Below are 26,045 nucleotides of genomic sequence, written 5' to 3'. Positions count from 1 at the left end.
GATGTTTTTGCTAGCTTGTAAATAGTTAAACTCTATTTAAGCTTTGATTTTTGATCAAATTTTTTTTCAAAGGTTTTATTGAAGGTCTTATATCAGTACAAGGAGAAGCAATATATGGCTCCCCGAGTTTTACAACAGACGTTAAATTATATTAATCAAGGAGTTTCCCATGCTCTCACCTGGAAGAATCTGAAGCCTCATATACAAGTAACATTTTTCTATCTGAACTATTTTTCTAGAAAATATATTGGAAATAATGTTAATTACCAAAAGGGTTGAAAAAATCATTTTTTATGTGTGTTACTTGGTCTAGTTCTGGTAGTTTTATATTAGAAAGATAAAGTAATGCCCTGAAAAACTTTATAAAAGGTATTTTGTAAATATTCAGATTATTTGTTTAATCTGAATCTATCGTCTTAAAATTTGCCTTTAAGTTCTTACTGTTAGATCATGATTAGTTTAACATGACTAGTTAACATGTAATTTGGAATAGACAAAGGACTATTTCACCAAATTACTTTTGAGGCTAATTGGTTTATGTACTGTTTCCAGTATATTTGCTTTGTTTTTAACTGTGGGGTTTGATGGACTAAAATTTCACTCTGTATTTTCTAAGAATACTTAATTGCTACCTATGTATACATGTCTTATTTTGTGACACGTGCCTTACCCTTGTTGCACAGAGGGTAAGAATATGTACATTGGTGGTTGATCTGAGAATGCATTTTAATGCATTTATTTATATTTTACTGAAGTTTGATATTAAGCTTTAAAACACATGCTGTAGAGTTATTTTTATTTTAGCACTTATTAGAAATTTGAAAGTTTAAATTTGAAAACCGAATTAAGGTTACTTTTTTAACTTTTAAATTGCAGGGCATTATCCAAGATGTTATTTTTCCATTGATGTGCTATACAGATGCTGATGAGGAACTTTGGCAAGAAGACCCTTATGAATATATACGCATGAAGTTTGGTGAGGACATTTCACTTTTTTAGAAACAAAATATGTCAGTAGTTAAGGTTCTATATGATAAACCTTGAATATTAAGCCCTCACCTTTGGAACTGAAAAGTCTTCCATTATTTTAATATAATTTATCCATTGTGAAGTCATTTGGGAGCTTTTCATTAGTTTGGTCATTTGATGATGATAATCCTCATTTTTAGCAGATGTAAATACAATAGTGTTAGTAGGTTTTGACTGTTGGATATACCTCTGGCACATGCCAAAATTGTTAGAAATTCAAGGGTACACCTTAACACTAAGTATCTAAACTGTGCTTTTGGATCCCATGTCAGTCATCATGTGTATGGAAATTGAGAAGACGCATACTGGAAGCTGGAGTCATACGGAGTCTCTGCATGGAACTAAAGAATTGTAATTTGGCTAATGTTGAGTATTAGTCTTTCTTCCTACCAAAATCTTATGTACTTAAAGTATTTTGTATTTTTGTGACCCCATTGTGAAAATTCTCACAGTAGTGGGGTTTTGTATGATAGAAAATAATCATTGGGAGAAGTTAATGGAGTAAGATTTAATTTGTACACGAAGGACAAGGCATTAGGCTTTTGCAAAATTCTATGGAAATCTGGGTTTGTTTTCATGCTCGTCTTCTGTGAAGATTTAGCAAAAACTAAAGGTCCTTTTTTGTTATCACTGAGCATCATTTGTAAATTATATGAAAATGTTTCATGAAAAATTTGAAATTACTCTTTTTCGGTATTCTGTATTAATTTTAAGTTTATTCTCCAGATGTATTTGAGGATTTCATCTCTCCTACCACTGCTGCCCAGACGCTCTTGTTTACAGCCTGTAGTAAGAGGAAAGAGGTAGGTTATTTAGTGTGTGGATAACTTCTGCTTTAATATTTAAAATATGTTCAGATATACACTTAGGGTTTTTTTTGTTTATTTTATTGAAGTATAGTTCATTTACAGTGGTAATTTCTGCTATTCAGCATAGTGATTCAGTTATTTGTACTTTCTTTTCCATATTCTTTTCCGTTACAGTTTATCACAGGATATTGAATATATTTCACCCTGCTATACAGTAGGACCTTGTTTATCCATTCTGTATATAATAGTTTGCATCTTCTAATCCCAAACTTTTAGTTCCTAATGGTTTCTTAAGATCATCTTGTCATCTGTGTTTTAAAAGGATCTTTGGATATCCAGTAAAGCAGTACTTTTCTCTCTTAATCTAGGTACTACAAAAAACGATGGGATTTTGCTACCAGATTCTCACAGAACCAAATGCCGATCCTCGAAAAAAAGATGGAGCCCTGCATATGATTGGTTCTTTAGCTGAAATACTTCTGAAGGTATTTGTGTGTGTGTGTGTGTGTGTGTGTGTGTGTGTATGCACACGTGCATGCAATTAGTTTGTTTTAATAGTGGCAATTGAGATAAAGCTGAATTGAGGTACAGTTCATATACCAGGGAACCCCATGTATCTCAGGTGGGAAAGAATCTGCCTGCAGTGCAGGAGACCTGGGTTTGATCTCTGGGTCGGGAAGATACCCTGGAGAAGGGAATGGCAACCCAATCCATTATTCTTGCCTGGAGAATTCCATGGACAGACCATGGGATTGCAGAAAGTCGGACACAACTGAGCAATTTTCATATACCTTACGGTTTGTCCATTTAAAGTGTACAGTTTGGTAGTTTTTCTTATAAAGAGTTATGCCACCATCAACTCTTAATTCCAAACAGTTTTCATTATCCCTAAAAGAAACTTTTAGAAGTCACTCCCCATTTTCTCCCAAATCTCCTAGCCCTAGCTGTAATCTCCTTTATGTCTCTGATATGGATTTTTCTGTTCTGGACATTTCATATAAATGGAATGATAAAATATGTGGTGCTTACTGAGTGGCTTCTATGGCTTAGCATATTTTCAGAGTTCATCCATGTTATGACATGTGTAAGTCTTTATTGCCAAATAATATTCCATTGTATTGACATGCCACGTTTTATTTATTCATTCATCAGTAAATGGACATTTGTTTCTACTTTTTGGTTATTACGAACAGTGGAGTTGTGAGCATTTCTGTACACATTTTTGTGTGCATGTGCATTTTCATTTCTCTTATGTAATACATACCTATGACTTGAATTGCTGATCATATGTTGGGAGACTGCTGGACTGTTTTCCAAAGTGGCTGTACCATTTTTTATATATTAATTAGCAGTGTGTGACGATTCCAGTGTCCGTGTCTTTATCAACTTTTGGCTATTGTCTTTTAAAGTTATAGCCACCCCAGTTGGTATCAAATGGTAATTTTATTGTGGTTTTAATTTACAATTCCGTCACGGCTAATGATATTGAGAATCTTTTTTTATGCTTATTGTCCAGTCTTCCTCGGAGAAATTTCTGTTCAAATCTTTTGTCCATTTTAAATTGAGGTATTTATGTTTTTATTGTGATTGGTTAGAGTTCTGATATATATATATATATATATACACACATATATATATATATATGTATTTTTTTTAATCTAATTTTTTTGGCCACACTGGGTGGCTTGTGGGATCTTAGTTCCCCAACTAGGAATCAAACCTGGGCCCTGGGCTGTGAAAGTGTAGAGTCCTAACCTCTGAACCACCAGGGAATTCCCTGTATATTCTAAATGCTATGCTAGAAAGCTTTCAAATAGAGTTGACGTCTGAACAACACAGGTTTGAACTGTTTTCGGGTCCGCTTAGCATGTGGGTTTTTTTAAGTAGTAAATACTACAGTTGATCGAATCCGCAAATGGAGTTGGTTGAATCCATAGATGCAGAATCACAGATACGCAGGGCTAATTGCAAATTTAGTGTCAGATTTTCAACTGCACAGAGGGTTGGTGTGCCAACCACCTCATTATTCAAAGATCAGGTGTATATGATTTGCAAGTATTTTCTGCCATTCTATGGATTATCTTTTATCTTTTCACATTCTTGATGGTGTCCTTTAGGGTACAATTTCTTATGATTTTGAAGGTGTCTTCTATATTTCTTTGTTATTGCTTATGCTGAAGGTAATTCTTTTTGCATGAGTTATTTTCTTTTCATATTATATTAAATTGTAGTGTTTTTTACTTCTCAGAAAATTGATTTTGCCAGAAATTTGTAAACCTGAATATATCCCTTCACAGCCTAGAAACATGTTTTTGTGACACATTTTCTGCTAAAGAATGAGTGATTGGATTAGATGTATGTTTAGAAACCTCACCTTGAACACATTTTGTCTGGTATTTGTGAAGTCAAGATCTGAAATTTATTTTCATTTTAAAGTTAATAAATGATAACTATTTCCAAATGTATGTAAATAATTAGATACAGTTCATCCAACTCCCAGGACCTTGGTCTATATGATGCTCCATTGACTTCATTAATTTGTGGGTGTATTTTGTGTATCTTTGAGCTTTTCTACATCTGTTCGCTCATTCTTTTAGTTTATAAAGGGTAAATTAAGTGGTTATTTCTTGTGTATAAGGCTGGGAATCTTGAGTGGGTTCTAATGGCACTTTGAAGTTTTTGTTTTAACTTTATATTTTTAAATTTCATACGTAGAGAAAATTTCAAAAAATAATTCCCATTATTACCTTGAGAGCAGAATATTTCTCAATCTATGTTGTATTGTTCATGTAGAACCTTTCCAGAGAGGTTCTTTCATATAATTTTATAAGAGAAAAATGTTTTGTAAGATAAGGAATAAAATTAACCATTTTTCTATTACTTAAACACCACTGGTGTTAATGTTTGACATAATTGCTTTGTAAACAAATGATGTAAAAAGATTAAAAAATGTACAGTGATTTTTATGTTAATATTTGAGAATAAGAAAATTGGATATGGGTCTTGGGATTCAAAATTCCAGAATAAATATGTCTTGACATCATTAGTCATTTTAAGGATTTGTGTATCTGTTTGACATTTGAGATGATTATATTTGTTTATTTGTTATATTTGTTTATTTTTACAGAAAAAGATATATAAAGATCAGATGGAATACATGTTGCAGAACCATGTATTCCCTCTCTTCAGCAGTGAACTAGGCTACATGAGAGCCAGGGTATGTTTTAAAGCTGTATTGTTTTGTTCATTTACGTCTTATAATGAATAACTGCTTATGTGGACTTTTATATGGAAGCTTTTAAATGTTCACTTTAAAACCCTATTTTATCCTAGACTTTTGTGTTTCTTCAAATGGCTGCTCATAATGTGTGCATAGTTTTCATCTGTGTCTGATAGCAGCATCTGTCTGTGTTTTGCATTCAGATCTTGCTATCCACACAAACATCATGCAGCCAAAGAGTAAGTTGGGATCATAGTACTGGTCTAGTGTTGTCTCTTTTGACTTTATCTACCACTGGCCAGCCTCCAAATTCCCACACAAGAACTTTGGCACTAGAAATACTGTCACATGTTAGAATTTAATGTAAGACACCTATAGTAACTCACTGCATTTTTTTTTTTTTAAAGGCTTGCTGGGTCCTTCACTACTTTTGTGAAGTGAAGTTCAAAAGTGACCAGAACTTGCAAACAGCCCTAGAACTGACCCGAAGATGTCTGATTGATGATAGGGAAATGCCTGTTAAAGTGGAAGCTGCCATTGCACTTCAAGTGCTGATCAGCAATCAAGAGAAAGGTAAAAGATTTGTATATACAAGACATAGTCCTAGAAACTTGACACATTGTCTTTCTTTTTATTTGAAGCTGTTTCTTGTTTGCTCTTTGGTATATATTGATTCAGGTTTTAAGGAGGTTTAGCTGTTAGCACCAGAAGTTTTTTTCTCTTTCTTTTTCAGCTAAAGAATATATCACACCATTCATCAGACCCGTCATGCAGGCTCTTCTTCACATTATACGAGAAACAGAAAATGATGATCTTACCAATGTAATTCAGAAAATGATCTGCGAGTATAGTGAAGAAGTTACTCCTATTGCAGTAGAAATGACACAGCATTTGGTATGTTATTTGACCAGTAATGTATGCATCACTTAGATTACAGCAGGTATTTTCACAGAGCTTAACTGTGTATCAGGCACCATTCTAAGTCCTTGATAAATATTTTAACTCATTTAATTCTCATACAGTCCTGTGTGAGGAATATTCCTATATCGAAAGAAAATGTGAGTTATAAAAAGGTTATTTAACTTGCCCAAGTTAGAAGGGGTGGGGCTGAGGTTCACACCTGTACTGTGTGCCTCTACAGCTCAGAGTTTGACATGTACTTATATTGCATCAGGACTGACTTATTTGTGTGGTTTCCTAGAATGCTTTGCACCAACTTGAAATACTAGTTATAAGCAGATTTTTAAAGTGAAATTTTTTAAAATAGTTATTTTATATTTGAACTTTGTGTACAGTACATAGCCCTGAACTTCTGAGAATTAACAATGTAAATTATTTAACGGTAATAGAAAATATGCACTTGTACCCAGCAGCTATCCATTCATATTCCCTATACAGTGATATATTTGGTGTAGTTTATAGTCTTGCTAAATATTGAGATTTGAAGAATCTGAGTCTTGTTATTTGCTGTGAATGTTCTTAACAGCTGATACTGAATTGGGTAAAGACATTTGAGTAAATATAGTTGTTGCTTAGTCGCCAAGTTGTATCTGACTCTTGTGACCTATGGACTGTAACCCGCCAGGCTCCTCCGTCCATAGGATTTCCTAGGCAGGAACACTGGAGTGGGTTGCTATTTCCCTCTCCCAAGGGTTCTTCCCGGTCCAGGGATCGAACCCGCATCTCTTGCATTGATTGGCAGGTAGATTCTTTACCACTGAGCCTCTTGGGAAGCCCAAATAAATGCATTAGTGTATATTAAAAAAATATAGTGCATTTATAATAAGCTGATTATTAGCTGTGACTCCTCATAATTAATAACTTTCCTCAGAATATCTTCAAAATGATTGAATTCTGTGGCAACAGAAACCTTGGTGACTAATATTTGATGATTAGTATTTGAGCATTGTCAAATGTTGAGCTGTGCTAAGTCAGTTTAGTTGTGTGTGACTCTTTGTGACTCCATAGACTGTAGCCCACCAGGCTCCTCTGTCCATGGAATTCTCCAGGCAAAAATATTAGAGTGGATTGCCATTTCCTTTTCCAGGGGATCTTGCCAACCAGGAATCAAACCCTCATCTCTTAGTTCTCCTACATTGGCAGGCAGGCGGGTTCTTTACCAGTAGTGCCACTTGGGAAGCCCCAAATGTCAGCCAGTAATACTAATGTTCATAATATTAAGCATTTTCTATGCCTTGCCTTATTTAATCCTCACAGTATCTCTATGAAAATGTCAGGAAAAAGAAGTCAAGTAGTCTGTTTAAAGTGACCCAATAAGTGGTAGAGCAGTACCATTTACTATATAATATTAATTGATTTGGAAATGCCAATCAGTTGTGCTGTCTCAGTGAGAACATTTTAAAAACTATGTTTTAGACAAAAATATGTTTATACTGCTTTTAAGGGCAAAGCTTAATTATATTCTCTTCAATGTAGGCAATGACTTTTAATCAAGTAATCCAGACTGGACCAGATGAAGAAGGAAGTGATGATAAAGCAGTTACTGCTATGGGAATCCTGAATACCATTGACACGCTACTTAGTGTAGTTGAAGATCATAAAGAAGTAAGACAATAATCTAGTGCTATAAAAGTTTTAGGGAATTTCAAGCCATTCTTCATCAGTTGTTCTGTGCTTTTGGGGGGCCTCTGACGTATATTCTTTGGTCATCTTCTCACATACCTTGATTTCTGCTATCTTTAACTAGTAGTACCCTTTTCATAGTACTTTATAAATATTTTAGAAGGAATAGGAGGGAGGTATTTGTATTTTTGCCTCAAAGCTCTGAGTTTGGGGTTACCTTTCTCAGATCTAAAAGTATAGTGAGTCCTAGGAAAACTTATTCTTGCTAGTTTTCCTTTTTAATAAAAGTTTTTTTTATTTAGGGTATAATCCATATAACATATACCACCTTAACCATTTTTAGGTGTACACTGTATATATTCCAAATGGATATCCTGCTTCTGTATCTGATAAGTAAAATTTTATCTCATGTTTGTCTCCTTCCACTTTATAACATTATGATGACTTTTAGGAATTTGGGATCCAATTGAGGATCATACTGACAATTAAAGGGGAATTTATATATTCTGTCTATCTTGTATGACTTGGGTGCCCTGCTCACTGTTAAATAAATGGAGCTGACTTAAAAATTACTGGGAGTGGTAGGATTAATGCCTTCTTTTAAATAATTTTTCAGTAAGCTATTGATTTGTGTCTCAGTTAACTTAATGTCTGGCTGAATTACACACAAGATTTTAGTCTCTGCAGAATGATGTGGCTCCATTTTTCTAGGAAGTTTTTTTTTCTTTATAGTAAACTGTGCTTGATATTTCTTTTTTTTTTTTCTTTTTTTTTCTTTTTATTAGTTGGAGGCTAATTACTTCACAACATTTCAGTGGGTTTTGTCATACATTGACATGAATCAGCCATGGAGTTACATATATTCCCCATCCCGATCCCCCTTGTTATTTCTTGTTTGTCTGATTGTAATAGTATTGCATTAAGTTTCATTCCCAGATTGATTCACAATTTTGAAACTCCATTTTGAAACAAAGGCTTAAAATAATTTGTTAAAAATATTGACTTTATATTTAAATGCACTGAATTATTATATATTATTTAATAATTCACTCAGCGTGCTGCAATTCCATATGATTTTCTTCTTCTCTTTTAGATAACCCAGCAGCTTGAAGGAATCTGCTTACAGGTCATTGGAACTGTTTTACAGCAGCATGTCTTAGGTAGGTACCTCTGATTGTTCTAAGAATATCCTACTATTTCATATGAGCAATCATTGTCCTAATGACTTGGTATTCTCTTTTAGAATTCTATGAGGAGATCTTCTCTTTAGCACACAGTTTGACATGTCAACAAGTGTCTCCACAGATGTGGCAGTTACTACCTCTGGTATTTGAGGTTTTTCAGCAAGATGGTTTTGATTACTTTACAGGTAGGTCAAATCATCATAGAAATACTTAGGGTTCCCCCTGTTTGTATTCAGTTTTAGTATATCACTTGAACATAAAGTTTTGCATATTCTTAAGTGCTTCCTTGTTTGGATAAGTTATCAGTAGTAATTAATGCTCAAAGATGACCCTAGCATTGATTTCCATTATACATTTTGATTTAGTTATCACTTGAGATTTTTTTCTTTAAAACACATATTCTTAAGTTCCAGTTTCCTGTCAGTCTTCTTTGTATAATCTTTAACATACTCTTTATGTTTACTACATGTGAAGGAATGTACTTTAATAATAGGCTCATTTTTACATTTAATTACAAGTGAATAATTAAAAGTGAATGTTAGGGACAAAACATTCAGACTTGCTTCTTTTTCTTAGATTTTTCAGAAACACAGCATTTATATTAGTAGAGATATTTAACTTACACTTTTTATTAATACAGATATGATGCCTCTGCTTCATAATTACGTAACAGTTGATACAGACACACTTCTATCTGATACCAAGTACCTTGAAATGATATACAGTATGTGCAAAAAGGTAGGTCACCCTAATACAAGAACATGTGAGGCTTGTGCTATAAAAAGTACAAAATTGTGAATAGACATGATACTACATTATGGTAAACATGATATCATATGAGTTTGACATAATAAGGGTTATTTAAAGTCATCAACAAAATGGCTTTGATTCCTAGATCTCTCATTGATGACTTTGACAAGTATTTATGTCTACCTTCTGGTATTTAATTAGAACTACGTTTCTTGATTTTAGTGCCTGGACCTTATCTTAGCTTATTCTCTGCTAAGTTTTGAATCAAAAGAAGAAAAGACCAGAAATGATTAGCGATGTTTCATAAAGAACATTCTCAGACTCAAAGATACAGAAAACAAACTAATGGTTACCAAAGTGGGAGGGAGGTTATAAATTATGAGATTGGGATTAACAGATACAAACTACTGTATATAAAATTAATAAACAACAAGCTCCTACTGACGTTCAAATAAATAATAAACCATAATGGAAAATAATATGAAAAGGATCATGTATATGTATGTATGACTTCCCTGGTAGCTCAGTTGGTAAAGAATCTGCCTGCAACGCAGGAAACCCAGGTTTGATCCCTGGGTGGGGAATATGATCTGGAGAAGGAAATGGCAACCCACTCCAGTATTCTTGCCTGGAAAATCTCATGGACAGAGGAGCCTGACAGGCTACAGTCCATGGGGTTGCAAAGAGTTGGACACGACTTAGCAACTAAACCACACGTATGTATAAGTGAATCAGCTTTGCTCTATACCAGAAACAAATGCTGCTGCTGCTGCTGAGTCGCTTCAGTCGTGTCCGACTCTGTGCGACCCCATAGACGGCAGCCCGCGAGGCTCCCCCGTCCCTGGGATTCTCCAGGCAAGAACACTGGAGTGGGTTGCCATTTCCTTCTCCAGTGCATGAAAGTGAAAAATGAAAGTGAAGTCGCTCAGTTGTGTCCGACTCTTAGTGACCCCATGGACTGCAGCCTACCAGGCTCCTCCGTCTATGGGATTTTCCAGGCAAGAGTACTGGAGTGGGTTGCCATTGCCTTCTCCACCAGAAACGAATACAACATTGTAAATCAACTACTTCAATAAGGAAAAAAAAAAAAAGGAACTACTTGGAGGCTGTGGGTTTATGGTAGCTGTACAGTATTATTAGTAAATAGCAAGATTGTAAAATCTGAAGGTTCATTTTTAAAAAGTCAAAAGTACTAGGCCGTTGTTGGAAAATCATAAGATACATATACATGGTGAATGTTGCTTTTTTTTTCCTCTTTAGAAGTGGGAGATAAAATGATTGATTGGGGTCCTTTATTATTGAGTCAGTGTAATTGGTAACATGAGTTCCTTACATTATTTGTTGAGAGCTCTCAGTCTGTTTAAAACCAGACATTAAAAATGATTTTTCTTCATGAAATTTTTAGTTGTGTTTGTCATCCTCATCCTTTCTGAACACTTAGTCACAGAATAATCATCTAGTTATGTTGTTATTTGAGACGCCTCCTTGCAGTTTATATTTTGTGTTGATCAGGTTCTTACAGGAGTTGCGGGAGAAGATGCAGAGTGTCATGCAGCAAAATTGCTAGAGGTTATCATTCTGCAGTGCAAGGGGCGTGGCATTGACCAGGTCAGTGAAGCCATTAATGATTCAGGTTGGAGGATTCAGAAGGGAATTTTTTCCCTCTGCTTTTTGTTTTGGGGCATTTGTTATATATATATTTGGTATGTTGTTTATTATGACACCAAGATAACATGTTAAAATTATTTAAAATTTAACCAATCTTTAATAGTGATCATATATTTAATACGTATGGAAATATACAAAACGACTATCACAAAAAGGTTTAGTCAGTAGGAATATTTTGAATCCATGATTGCTGTTGTGGTGGGGCTCTCATATCTCAGTGAAGACTGGTTTTTCTCTAAAATTGGATTTCCCACTGAAATGCTTCAACAATAAAAATTATTGGATCATTTAATGAAATAGGGTTTGGTTGAGGAAACCAGAAAATTAATATGGGTAGGATAGTTAATGCCTGCTATTACTGACAGTTTTGAAATGTTTTGCTATTTTTCTCTATAGTGTATTCCCTTGTTTGTGGAAGCAGCTTTAGAGAGGCTGACAAGAGAGGTGAAGACAAGTGAACTTCGAACAATGTGCCTGCAAGTTGCCATTGCAGCTTTGTATTATAATCCACACCTACTGCTCAATACCTTAGAAAATCTGCGCTTCCCTAATAATGTTGAACCAGTTACAAACCATTTTATTACACAGTGGCTTAATGATGTTGATTGTTTCTTGGGGTAAGTGACATGTACTGGATCTTTGTTTATATAACTTTGTGAGGAACTCTGCAAAATTTTTTTAAGGAAAGGAAGAAAATATTTATTTTATTTTTTCAGGCTTCATGACAGAAAGATGTGTGTTCTGGGCCTATGTGCTCTTATTGATATGGAACAAATACCACAAGTTTTAAATCAGGTTTCTGGACAGATTTTGCCAGCTTTTATTCTTTTATTTAATGGATTAAAAAGAGCTTATGCCTGCCATGCAGAACACGAGAATGACAGTGATGATGACGATGAAGCTGAAGATGATGATGAAACGGGTAAGGGATTTGCAATGTAGGAAGCTAGTCTTACTACCTAGTTAGAAATATCACTGGACTTATTCCTTTAGCCCTTATTCTAATGAAATGTGGGATTATAGCCAAATATTTACATGTTCATTCATTCATAGACTCTCTAGAGTGTTAGGTCCATGAGGGCAGAACTTGCAGTTGTATCTCCATTACATAAAGCAGTTCTAGGTAAAAATGATTTTTGGTTTGGGGTTTTTAGTGTTTGTGAGCATCTAATACGTTTCACCTGTGAGACACTACAGACCACAAGAATAAAAATAGATGTTGTTTAAGTTATTGTAATGGTTCCAAAATGATAATTGCCATTTTTGTCTTTTATCCTATATTATCATAGCCAGCCTTTTAAAAAAAAAATCTTGTAAAAGGTATTCCTGTGGAAATAACAAACTGTTGCTTTGCTATTGGTATTTATTTGGTTTGGTAAATACCATAAGGTTTAGAGCATGCCAAGTGCTGGTTCTCATTCAGTCCATTTTCTAACTTTAGAATCTATATATAATATTAGAATACTAGAATCTAGATTATTAACAGTTGTGGTTAGATTTCTGTGAGAATTTTTTTTCTACTTATTGCCGAACATGTATTTAAACACCAGTTCCTGAAACTCTCCCTTCTATTTATTCAGTTGTGATTTTCCAACAGTGATCATTGTCAGTGAGTTATAATGAGTAACAGAATATTTCAGAGTTAACAAGAGCACCTTTTTATGACTTGGCAGAGGAACTGGGCAGTGATGAAGATGATATTGATGAAGATGGGCAAGAATATTTGGAGATTCTGGCTAAGCAAGCGGGTGAAGATGGAGATGAGGAAGATTGGGAAGAAGATGATGCTGAAGAAACTGCCCTGGAAGGCTATTCCACAATCATTGATGATGAAGATAACCCTGTTGATGAATATCAGATATTTAAAGCTATATTTCAGAGTAAGTTTACTTGTTCTGTGTAATTCAGATAGTTCCATATGACCCATTTTCCTGAATCAAACTGTTCTTCTCTATGTCTGCCCCCTAATGAAGAGATTGGGGTATATCAAACCCAAACTAGAACATGATTTAGGATTGTTAGGCAAAGTACCCAAAGTTACTTCTCCTTAGAGATCAGAGTATTTTCCTCATTCTGTTATTTTACTTTTATTTAGATCATAATTCTGAAATAGGCACATCATAGGAAAGTTGTATACTTCATTGTAGCCTCCCAGGTTTTCCCAGAAGTATCTACCCTTATGTTTCTTGTGTTCATGTATTTGTGTGTATTTCTCCCCCTGGCTAAGCCTGTGCTTACCTATCTGGGAATTTGACCTTTTTTGTTTACATGTATAGTCTTGGGAATCTTTATTCTTTTCTCCTGCTTCACAGTGTGTGGCTATAGACTACTAGGTGCCAGTTTTTGTTTTTGATCATCATTTACTTGGATTTCAACAAAACACAACATCAGTGTTCTTTAACCTAGCTTAAGAAATTTAAATTGACACTATATTTGAACCTCCTTTCCTTCCAGTTAACTACTTTGCTATTTTATCATTCCTATGCATTGTTAATTTTGATGTAGGATAAATTCTCTGATAAGCAAAGCATTAATCCTCCAAGCCCACGACAAAGCAGTTTTGATGCAAGGTTGCGGAAATGCAAGTAATTGTTTTGGGGCTATGTGGCAGGCTGTTAAAATTGATTGAAGTGCCAAGAACTGACTGGCTTTTGTCCTTGACTTGTATTTTGTATACTTAAACACATGTTAATTCCTAAAGAATGGTTTGTAATAGAAGGCTCATGCACAGTAAAGGCAGTACAGTAGAAGTAGAAGATCATGAGGAAATCAGTTTTCATTCTTGGGAATTACTCTGTAAAAAATTTTTATTTTGTGGAAAGCCTTTATAGAGAACATTTTCTCTCACTCACTCACCACACACACACACACACACACACACACCCCTCATAGCTTTTCTTCCAAGGAGCAAGCAAGCGTCTTTTAATTTCATGGCTGCAGTCATTGTCCGCAGTGATTTTGAAGCCAAAGAAAATAAAATCTTCCACCGTTTCCACTTTTTCCCCATCTATTTGCCAGGAAGTGATAGGACCAGATACCATGATCTTAGTTTTTTGAATGTTGAGTTTTAAGGCAGCTTTTTCACTCTCCTCTTTTCACCCTCGTCAAGAGGCTCTTTAGTTCCTCTTTGCTTTCTGCCATTAGAGTGGTATCTTGGACCTATTTGGTTTTAATCACTTTATGCCATTGGCTTCCCAATTGGCGTAGTGATAAAGAATCTGCCTGCCAATGCAGGAGACACAAGAGATGTGGGTTTGATCCCTGGGTTAGGAACCCACTTCAGTATTCTTGCTTGGGAAAATACCATGGAGAGAGGAGCCTGGCAGGCTACAGTCCATGGGGTCGCAAAGAGTCGGACATGACTGAGAGACTAAGTACACACACAGCTTATATCAGGTCCTCAAGCTGCTGCTGTGAAGTTGCTTCAGTTGTGTTCAACTCTTCGACTCTATGGACTAGCCTGCCAGGCTCCTCTATCCATAGGATTCTCCAGGCAAGAATACAGCCCTCCTCCAGGGGATTTTCCCTACCTAGGGATTGAACCCATATCTCTTAAGTCTCCTGCACTGGCAGGTGGGTTCTTTATCACTGGCACCACCTGGGAAGCCGTATCCTCAGGCAATGTCATTCTTTTTTTTTTTTAATTTACTTGACTGCATTGGGCAGCACATGGAATCTTCATTGCGCCACATGGGATCTTTTCTGTAGCTAATTGAAACACAGGCGTATATAGTTAGACTTGTTACCATTGTCTGTCAGCTTATCTAGTGTGTGTTTTCATTAAACAGTGAGATTTTTAACACCTGGTCTTGTGACATGCTGGGAAGTTTTGTTATTCCTTCTTACGGGTTGTGTTTGACCATTATTTAGACTATAATATAAAAATATGTGAGTATTTTTAAGTACTGCAGAGTACCTTTCTATGGAAAGACTACATATATTTAAGAAAGATTTTTTTTTTTTTTCCAGTGTGTTTTGTCATACATTGATATGAATCAGCCATGGATTTACATGTATTCCCAATCCCGATCCCCCCTCCCACCTCCCTCTCCACCCGATTCCTCTGGGTCTTCCCAGTGCACCAGGCCGGAGCACTTGTCTCATGCATCCCACCTGGGCTGGTGATCTGTTTCACCATAGATAGTATACATGCTGTTCTTTTGAAATATCCCACCCTCACATTCTCCCACAAAGTTCAAAAGTCTGTTATGTATTTCTGTGTCTCTTTTTCTGTTTTGCATATAGGGTTATCGTTATCACCTTTCTAAATTCCATATATATGTGTTAGTATGCTGTAATGTTCTTTATCTTTCTGGCTTACTTCACTCTGTATAATGGGCTCCAGCTTCATCCATAAGAAAGATTTTTGAATAAGAAATGCAGAAAAAAATAAGAATTTATTTTGTACCATTCATCTCTTTTTTAAGGTTTCTGGGTTTTGTGTTTTAATGTAGGAATTTGAGAATTATATCCAGAATGTGGGAATGTGTCCGTTTTTAAGTTGCTTTAACTCTGAATCTTCTAAGGAGTTTGAGTTAACTTTAGTTTCCCTACTTTGTTACTTGTTAGATAACAACTGATTTAGGCTCTTTAAGTTCTTATTTACTAAAGGTGAGGATTTTGAGCGTGATTAGGTTTTTGAGGCATAATGCTAAACCAGAAATTTTTCCCCTGTATGTTTTTCTCACAAGCAATTTAAAATACTGTAGGTAATTATTGGAAAAATATAAACTAGATCAGAATTTCAGTACTGGAGGTAGAGTAGAGGGAACAGAATAGTAGAGAACTACCAGGACTCTTATTGCCCTTTTTTATCTTGTTTCCTTTTTGATAGCTATACAAAATCGTAATCCTGTGTGGTATCAGGCTCTGACTCATGGTCTTAATGAAGAACAAAGAAAACAGTTACAAGATATAGCAACTCTAGCCGATCAAAGAAGAGCAGCCCATGGTATGTTAATTGACCCTCTTTAATGCAATTAATAACTTTGATACAGCTTTAAAATTTAAATTAAGTGATTTAAAATTATGTAAGAGCTACAGTTGTTGGAAGTGATAAGAAATTCACTAATCTGTAGGAATGAGATAAAGAATTTTGGTTTTGGCCACAATTTCTTGATTTTAAGTGTAGTTGAAAGCTATAAGGTTGTTAAATCTCATGGGGCTGGTTTGATAGTGGAAAACTGAAAACTGCAGTTTCTTAAAAGTATATTAAAGACATACATCATTTCTTTTTATCAGTGAACATTTCATGCTTAACAATATATAAATGCTTTTCAATATAGGATATTTTAGGTAATACGCATTCTAACAGTTTTGTAGGTCTTAATAACTGTGAGTCAGACTAGTTTTATATTCGGAGAGGGTCTTCCTTATAAAAAAGGAAGTATTTATACCTCCTTTCTGACATATTTATATTTGAATTTGCTTGCAGTAAATTCATTAGCTGTTACTACCTTTGGAATTGGATCCTATTGATTCAGTATTTGACTCAAAATAGGGTATTTAAGGATTTTTCTTTTTAAACAATGGGAAGTGAAAATTGGCTGAGAAGTCTATAGCATACAACAGAGTTCATCTTCTCTACATATTACACACTTCTCTTCTTTACATATGGAGGGAGAACAGAGACCAAAGTTTGGAACTTCCTGGCTAATATTGGTGGTTAGCTGTTGTTAATGTCTGTACTTTCAGGGATCATTTCTATAGTTTGTTAGTTCCTTCTACTCTGCAAAGTAGTAAGCTGATCGATTGCTCTACCAAATGTTTACTTGTTTTTCTAGAATCCAAAATGATTGAGAAACATGGAGGATACAAATTCAGTGCTCCAGTCGTGCCAAGTTCTTTCAATTTTGGAGGCCCGGCACCAGGGATGAATTGAGTTACCACTCTCCTTCCTGCAGTGTGATTGTAGTGAAGAGCTTGTGTTCCTCCTAGTAGCGGTTCCAGAACTGGTTCATGTTATCTACTCTAAACTAATTGATCAATAGATGGACAAAGAAACCCCAGAAGGTGGGACTTGATCATGCAACTTGGCACTGAAAATGAAACCAGAGGGATTTTGGCCGGGGAGGGAGGTAACTTGGGGGCTAGGGAGTATTTTCTTTATTTTTTGAAGAAAGTAAGGATTTGACTGAAAGTTCAAGTGACACTGTGGAAATCTACAACAGGAGGGGATGTCATGAAGGCAGCTTTTCTTTTTCTGAGGAAAAAATAGGCATGGGCTACAGGACTATTTAAAATGTCTCATTTACAGTATAAGCTCAAAGGTAGATGTAATTTTTACACCTATGAGTATTTGTCCGATTTCTGTCTCTCCTTCACCATTGGGTATCTATTCTTTATATGTAAATAAGATAAGGTAATCGATAGCCTTATTCAATCTTCATCATTTTCATTCATCAAAGATTGTTCCTATGTAGATTATTGGACATTTATTGTAGCACTACATAACTGATTAAAAAGAAAATCTGTAAATGAATTAGCACTTTCATATTGAAACAAGCCTGCTAGCCTATGTATAAAATAGCAAAATGTTTGCTGTTTATAAAAAGATGGGATGTAATGGGGTGGGGGGCAGGGGTAATTTCAAGTTATTAATTTAAAAATGAATTAGCGATTTTGTACCTGGTGACTTTGTGGTGCACTCACCTCTGATAGTGACTTGAATTCGGTATGTTAAAAGGGGTTAGTGATATTTCATTGCTGCTAAAAATGGCAACTCCCTCTGTGTCCTGTTTTTTTCTTAAAGCTCTCAGTGTACAAGTGGATATTTGGGTACAAGACCTTACTGTAACAAAGAGGAAAGGTGATATTTGAAAGCATGTAAATTGGATATAAAGTTCTACTCTTAAAGAGTTGATCAAAGAGTATGACTAAACATCTATATATGCAATCTATTAAAAGAACTTAATTCGGCTCTTATGTCTTGATTTGATTGCAGTTTTTTTCTAAATTTTTTCCTCGATCTATTTTTATCCTATAGCTAGAAAGAACAGGAAATGCACACTTTTAAAACTGACATTTAACACCTGCCCACCTCCCTTTCCCATCTCCTCTGCCCCTCTTGTTGACGCTGGTATCTGATAGGCTGAAGGCACAGGGTTCCCTCCAAAAACCACTGTTTATACCACTGCAAAAACAAGCCAGCAACAAGACAACGTGGAGAGGTTGGCTAGCTTCCCTCTCTTCTAACTGCATGTTCAAAAATAAGCTTTTATTGATCTTGAACATCTGTCAGATGAGTCATACATTGGGTTATTTTTTTATATACAGTATACACACAATATTTCAAATTGAAAGCAACATCTCAGTGGATTAAAAACTATTGAGTGCTGTTGTCTATAACAGACTAGAAAATTTGTAAATGTAAAAATGAAACAAATGCACATATTATTTAAAATGCATAATGAAAACCCATTGGTGTTGTGTTTTTCTTGTATGCCAGTAATTAAGCCACTACCGTTGGCATTGTTTGGTTTTCTATTTTAACACTGAAGGAGTGAAAGTATTTCCTATATTTATGAATTTACTATGAAAATCTTGGCAAAAAAAGAAAAAAATGTTTGTCTGAAATGTGTGGGTGAAAATTGTTAATCAAGTGTGTTTCTACTTTTTCGCCCCGAGTTGAACACCATCTGTAAACCCTAGGTTGCTTCAGGGGATTTCATTATTATATAAAAGTCATAAAATTAAAATGGAGTAGTTGTATATATGCAACATTATGTACAGAGGGGAAGTGTTGAATAGTATTAAACATTTTCGTCTTCCTTTACCTTTTATCCCCTACCTAATATCTAGTCTACTTTTTTAAATTTCAAGTTTCACTGCTCTTTGAATTGATAATTTCAATTTTCACATTGTTATTGGAAACCATATTAATAAAGGTTTTAGTTATTCCCATGCACAGTATGAAAATTCTCGGTTGCTGAGGTTTTGTTTCAAGAAAATGTATTCGTATGTCTTTGAGATCAAGTTTTATTGTCTCCTCTGTCATACAATCCAAACTAATCTACATTTATGAAGTTTTGACTGAAATGAAAGACCTTAAAATTAAACTATATTTAATATTAAATATTGTTCAAATGGTAGTTTCTAATGCACCAAATATACCTCGATTATTTTCAGTATTTCCTTAAATATAACATCAAATTAGAGTTTCTTATAGATTATGAATCTTGATAATGTATCAGTGTTTTTAAATAAGGTTATAGGATTTTAGATAACTTTTTGAGAGTAGTATTTATAAACTTGTAATTAGTTGCATGTGGATTTTATTTATTTCTTTAACATACAGAGTTTCCCACAGTTTCACTAATCTATAACTTATTTTTTAATTTATACAAGTTAATTCTGATTTCGTTTGGGTTTCAGTATGTCTTTTTTAAATGGCTGACATTAGCATAAAATCTTCACTTTTTTGTAAACCTAAGCCATCCATTTTTATAAAAGCTATTCGTTTATCAGTATTAAATAAAAGATGTTAATCTGTTTCTCTGCAGGTAACAGAATGGTGATTACTAATCTACATGTCTTATCAGGATAATGACTGCTACGTTCACCTCTGGAAGAGACCAGAGTGTAGAGCAGGGGTGGCCATACCATAGCACTATGGCTGTGTTCAGTCCCAGATATAGTCCCTGAAGCAAGCATTTAGGAAAAGTTATTAGGAATTATATTAATATACACCATGTCTTTGGGAGGATCTAGCACAATGACTTAAGCATAGTAAGCATTCCATAAGTGTTTGTGAAATAAATGACCTAAAACTACATTAAAACCTTAGTTATAAAAATGTCAGTTCTGGTCTATGTAATTTTAAGTTTTGGTGAATGTTGATCCCTTCTGAAGTTGAGTTTTACAGTTGATGAGGTTGGCCACCCTTGCAATAATAGCACTTTACTTTGGTTTTTACAAACGGAAACTAGATATACAGCTAGAAATCCAGAATTTTGTTACTATGAGAGAAATATCTTTTAAGTAACTTTTTGAGAGGTAATTCCCCCTCTAGTTTTTCTTAAAAGCATGGGTGACAGATAGAAATTATACTTGGTATCTGAATCCTACATTTAAGTGCTTCCTACCAGAGTCTTTTTTTTTTTCTTTTTTTTTTTTCAGAGTCTTTTTTAAAAGTCCCTTTTAACATCCTTTTAATAAACTCAAAAAGGAATTTCCTCAATCTCAAAGAAAGGCTAAAACGAATGGACTTAATAATGAAAGAGTAAAAACCCTTCCCCCTAAGATCAAAAATGCCTCCTGTAGCCACTTCTTTTTAGCATTGTATATAGGATTTTGTTCATTGTTGTTGTTGAGGTGTTACTGTGTCCGACTCTGACCCCGTGATCTGCAGAATGCTAGGCTCCTCTGTCCTCCACTTTCTCCCCAAGTTTGCTCAAATTCATGTCCATTGAGTCAGTGATGCTCTCTAACCATTTCATCCTCTCCTTTTGCCTTCAATCTTTCAATAAGGGTTTAGCCAGGGCAGTTAGGCAGGGAGAAATAAGACATCCAGTGGGAAAGGAAGAAGTGAAATGTATTCTCAGATGACTCATGTCACAGAAAACCCTGAAGAATCCACACACAAAGAGCTTGTTTGCAAGGCATAAGATTAATATACAAAAAATCAGTTGTATTTCTATACAGCAGCAGTGAAATTAAGAAAATTACATTTACAGTATTGTTTAGTCACTAAATTGTGTTAGACTCTTGCCACCCCATGGACTGTAACCTGTCGGGCTCCTCAGTCAGTAGTTCCCAGGCAAGCATACTGCCGTGCAGTGGGCTGTCATTTCCTTCTCCAGGGGATCTTCCAACACAGGAATTGAAGTCTGCTGCTTGGTTGGCAGGTTCTTTACCACCGAGCCATCGCCTAGTAAGAATAGATCCGCCCCCTCCTCTTTTTTTGCTGTAACTTTTGGCTTCTGGGATTTTAGTTCCCCAATGCCCTTGGCAGTTAAAGCACAGAGTCCTAACCAGTGACCACCAGGGAATTCCCAAGGATAGATACCTTCTACTGACCAAAGGAATAAAATTGAATGTCTAGAAATAAACCTTTAAGTTTATGGTCAATTGATTTTCAACAGGGGCTTCCCTCATAGCTCAGTGGTAATGAATCTGCCTGCAATGCAGGAGACCCCGGTTCTATTCTTGGGTGGGGAAGATCTGATGGAGAAGGGATAGGCTACCCACTACAGTATTCTTGGGCTTCCCTTGTGGCCTAGCCAGTAAAGAATCCGCCTCCAATTCGATCCCTGGGTTGGGAAGATCTGCTGGAGAAGGGGAAGCCTACCCACTCCAGTGGGGTTGCATGGGGTTGCAACGAGTCGGACACGACTAAGCAACTTTCATATTCCTAGGTGGCACTAGCAGTAAAGTATCCACCTGCCAATACAGGAGACATAGGAAACTGAACCTATGTCTGGTTTGAGAAGATCCCGTGGAGGAGGGAATGGCAACCCGCTGCAGTATTCTTGCTGGGGAATACTATGGACAGAGGTGCCTGGTGCGCTATAGTCCATAGGATCACAAACAATTGGACATGACTGAAGTCACTTAGCACATACTTAATAGTTTTTAACAAGGGTCCCAAAACCAATGTAGGAAAGAATCTTAAAAATGGCTCTGAGACAGCTGGGCATATTCTTAGGAAAAAATACAGGTGTAAATTGTGGTGACTGAACTAGTTGTTTCTTGGCTATAACACCAAAGACCAAGAAACAAAAACATGATTTAGATTTCATCAAAACTTTGTGCTTCAAAGGTTACTTTGGAAAAGTGAAAAGACTGCAGAGGATGGGAAAAAATATCTGCTAATCTTGACTATATTCAGAACTCAACAAGAAAACCCCAATTTAAAAACGGTAAAGAATCCAATTAGACATTTCTCCAAAGAAATAAGTGGCCAGTATCTTAGGAAATGCTTAACATCTCTAGTCGTTCAGTTCAGTCACTCAGTTGTGTTCAACTTTTGCGACCCCATGGACAGCAGCATGCCAGGTTTCCCTGTCCATCACCAACTCCTGGAGGCTGCTCAAACTCATGTCCATTGAGTTGGTGATGCCACCCATCCATCTCATCCTCTTATCGTCCCCTTCTGCCTTCAATCTTTCCCAGCATCAGGGTCTTTTCCAGTGAGTCAGTTCTTTGCATCATGTGGCCAAAGTATTGGAGTTTCATCTTCAGCATCAGTCCTTCCAATGAATATTCAGGACTGGTTTCCTTTAGGATGGACTGGTTGGATCTCCTTGCAGTGCAAGGGATCCTCAAGAGTCTTCTCCAACACCACAGTTCAAAAGCATCAATTCTTCAGCTCTCTCAGCTTTATAGTCCAACTCTCACATCCATACGTGACTACTGGAAAAACCATAGCTTTGACTAGACGATCTTTTGTTGGCAAAGTGATGTCTTTGCTTTTTAATATGCTAGTCATTAGGGAAATGCAGATTAGAATTCATGATGTGGTATTTCTTATCTACTAGCCTGTTTAATCAAGAAGGTACACAATCACAAGTATTGGTGAGGAAGAAGAGAAATTGTACCCCTGTACAGTGTTGGTACAATATAAAATACCTGTTGTGTAAAAGTTTGATGGTTCCTTAAAAGGTTGAAAAGTGTCACCTAACAATTCCACTCTCGTATGTGTGTGTATTTATATGTATACATATACATATAATGAGAGAAATGAAGCCTTGGTGCACAGTTGTTCATACTAGCATTATTATAGCCAAGAGCAGGAAACAATCCAAATAGCCACTGGTGAGTGGGTAAACAAAATGTGAAATAGCCATACAATTAGATATTTAGCAGTAAAAAGGAATGATGTACAATTACACACTACAGTGTGGGTGAGCCTTGAAAACAAGTCAGACACACGAGTCCATATATATGAAATATTAAAAATTAGCAAATCAATAATTAGTGGTCACTGGGATAGAGGTGGGGAGGGAGGGTGGAATGGAGTGTGAGTGTAATGGGCATAGGTTTTCTATTGGGCATGATTAAAGTGTTTTCCATTAGATACTGGTGATGGTTGAACAGCCTTGTGAATATACTAAAAACTACTGAAGTGCATGTATACTGAAGTGAGTTTTCTGGTATATGAGTATCTCAATTTTCAGTTTCAAGTTTGTTTAAAGTTATCTAAAAAGTAATACTCAATGTTTATTCATTAAGTATAAAGAGCTAGCTATCCCCATATATAGGGAAAACTGTCTTAGAGATTGTATCCCACCAATATTTAGTTATTTGAGCTAGCTGCTCATTTTTTTAATCCCATCATCCCATCAGACAGCCCTAGCTGGCACCAAACTTTGGCAGGGTGGATAGCAGAAGGAAGAATTCTTTAAAAATATTTTTTTTCTGTAAACGTTGCATCTTTGTTATATATTTCAGTGTGATATAGCATTGGAAATTTAAGACTGAGCCATCTTTTTTTCTGCCTCCTCCCAAAATTACAGCACCTAGTGCTTTTCTATAAAATGGTATCAATCTTATTGCTTATTTGGAGACAAGAGTTTCACTTAAAAAAAAAAAAGCCTCACCTTGACTTGAGTATATCCTCCCAGACAAATAAAATCATTTTAAAAACAATGGTTTCATTTCTAGACTATTCTTTACTGCTGAAGTACTTACTTCAGCCTACTTACTATGTGTATTAATGAAACTTAATTTTTTTTGTCTGGAATGTTAGATTTTAGATTTAAGCAAATGTAATTAGTAGCCAAAAGTGATTGCTAAAATCTTACAGAGGTAGCCAGTTTCAAAGGGACACCTGGAATCTTCAAGGACTTTAATTGATAAAATTTTGTAAATAGAGTTTATTTTCTCTTAGCCTGCCATTAAAATAAATCAAACACATTAACCACAACTAATAACCTTGGAGCTCAGTTATCAGGTGCTATTTTCAAAGATGTAACAAGTGAATAGGCTTCTCTGGTGCCTCAGCAGTAACGAATCCGCCTGCCAAAGCAGGAGGTACAGGTTCCATCGCTGGGTAGGGAAGATCCCCTGGAGAAGGTAATGGCCACCCACTCCAGGAATCTTGCCTGGGAAATCCCATGGACAGAGGAACCTGGCAGAGTCGAGTCTGTGAGGTGGCAAGAGTTGGACACGATTTAGTGACTCATTCAACAACGAATGAATGAATGAATTGGGTTAACAGGTCCATGGGTAGAGCTGATAAAATGGAAAACTGCACATACTGGAGTTACTATCAATAACTTGAAATGAGGGGAGTCCTGCAATTAACCACTAACAAAACATGACCAGTTTTATCAGTACTATGCTTAAGTCAGCATACATACTGAGAACTATATCTGAGATTGGAAAGGAAGGTTTTAAGTAACATATACTTCTAAAAGTATATTCTAATAAAGCTCTGATTAATGTTTTCAGTGTAGAAGCTGAGTGAGATTAACAATGAGTTTATACTGCAGACCAAGGATTCTGGGTCCATGAGCCCTATGAAACTGCGATGCGTTTAGTGTATTCAAGAATCTGAATCTCAAAGGAGTTTTCAGAGTGCTTAGAAACCACTGTGCTGAGCATTAAAGTGAGACTTGGGAGAGAGAGGTAACATCAAGCATTTGAAAAGTACCTCTGATAGGCATGGTGCTACCTTTTTCTACATTCTCATAAATCTTCCCAATCGACACTGTGAAGTTTTTATTTTTAATACTTATTTGCTCTGGGTCTTAGTTGAAGCATGTGGGATCTAGTTCCCTGATCAGAGATCGAACCGGGACCCCTGCATTGGGAGCAGAGTCCTAACCACTGGACCACCAGGAAAGTCCCTAAAGTAAGTTTTTATTTTATAAATGGGGCAAGAGTTTCTAAGATAAGTGACACATCTAACAGCTACAGCTTCCAATGGAGAGCAACTGACGAGCTTGTTTTTAAATTCTTAAGCAAAAAAAAAAGAAAAAAATCCTTTAGCGTTTGGAAATGAAAGTCGCTCATTTGTGTTGGACTCTTTGCCACCCCATGGTCTATACAGTCTGTGGAATTTTCCAGGCCACAATACTGGAGAACACCAGAAAACTGGTAACCATTCCCTTCTTCAGGGGATCTTTCCAACCCAGGGATGGAACCCAGGTCTCCAGCACTGCAAGCGGATTCTCTACCAGCTGAGCCACCAGGGAAGCCCTCAGTGTTTGGGGGAAAGAAAGAATTGCAGATTTATTCAGTGTTTTTAAAAATCTACAAATTTAGGGGGAGAATGTATTAATAAACCTATTACAGAAATAATTTGGTAACTCAATGTCAACTTTTCCTAGACATAGTTTTACTTTTAAGAGTTGAATGCATTAATTTTTTTGCCGAACCACCAGACTTGTGGGATCTTAGTTTCCCCACCTAGCCCTCAGCAATGAAAGCACGGAGTCCTAACCATTGGACTGCCAGGGCATTCCTTCCATGTTTCTTCTATACATACGATATTTAATAGTTACATCGGTGTGAAAATATGCCCAAATCAACCATTCTCCAGAAAATTCTGATTTAAATGTTTTTAAAAACCTAATAGTAACAGTTTTTGAAGGAGGCCAGAAGTAAGTTAGCCTGTTTAGAAAACTGGTGAAAAGGTTCAGCTTTGTGGAACAGTGGGGACTAACAATGACTGGCAGTTAAATGTTTTCAAGCCATTAATTTGTTACATTGTAATAAGATATGAAGAATAGGAGGTGATTTAGGGGAAATCTGGATTATGGATAGCCCTAAATATTAGGACATTGGAACTCCGTTCTGTAGTCGGTGGTAAACATTGTAACACAAAGTTACATTATCTGTGACAATATCATTAGTGTA

At 35.9% G+C, this 26,045-nt stretch overlaps 1 protein-coding gene and 1 non-coding gene across 2 annotated transcripts in view; both read left to right on the top strand.

The window, feature by feature from the left end:
- The window catches only part of IPO7 (importin 7), a 46,714-nt gene extending 27,560 nt beyond the window's left edge, over positions 1-19,154 (top strand). The window contains exons 9-25 of the mRNA XM_043903422.1: positions 73-207; positions 877-976; positions 1,756-1,832; positions 2,207-2,323; positions 4,966-5,055; positions 5,466-5,631; positions 5,792-5,952; positions 7,495-7,623; positions 8,735-8,801; positions 8,885-9,010; positions 9,466-9,563; positions 11,088-11,183; positions 11,640-11,860; positions 11,960-12,165; positions 12,917-13,123; positions 16,078-16,194; positions 17,027-19,154. Coding sequence (XP_043759357.1) covers positions 73-207; positions 877-976; positions 1,756-1,832; positions 2,207-2,323; positions 4,966-5,055; positions 5,466-5,631; positions 5,792-5,952; positions 7,495-7,623; positions 8,735-8,801; positions 8,885-9,010; positions 9,466-9,563; positions 11,088-11,183; positions 11,640-11,860; positions 11,960-12,165; positions 12,917-13,123; positions 16,078-16,194; positions 17,027-17,124 — 2,211 coding nt within the window. The 3' untranslated portion in view covers positions 17,125-19,154. The remainder of the gene's footprint in view (positions 1-72; positions 208-876; positions 977-1,755; positions 1,833-2,206; positions 2,324-4,965; positions 5,056-5,465; positions 5,632-5,791; positions 5,953-7,494; positions 7,624-8,734; positions 8,802-8,884; positions 9,011-9,465; positions 9,564-11,087; positions 11,184-11,639; positions 11,861-11,959; positions 12,166-12,916; positions 13,124-16,077; positions 16,195-17,026) is intronic.
- On the top strand, positions 5,197-5,381 carry LOC122703702. The gene has a single exon (XR_006343565.1). It is a non-coding gene; the product is annotated as a small nucleolar RNA SNORA23 (small nucleolar RNA).
- Positions 19,155-26,045: the final 6,891 nt, after the last annotated feature.

This window comes from Cervus elaphus, chromosome 1 (assembly GCF_910594005.1).
Source record: "Cervus elaphus chromosome 1, mCerEla1.1, whole genome shotgun sequence".
In the NCBI taxonomy this organism is placed as follows: Eukaryota; Metazoa; Chordata; class Mammalia; order Artiodactyla; family Cervidae; genus Cervus; species Cervus elaphus.
This window is presented reverse-complemented; position numbering and strand designations above follow the sequence as displayed.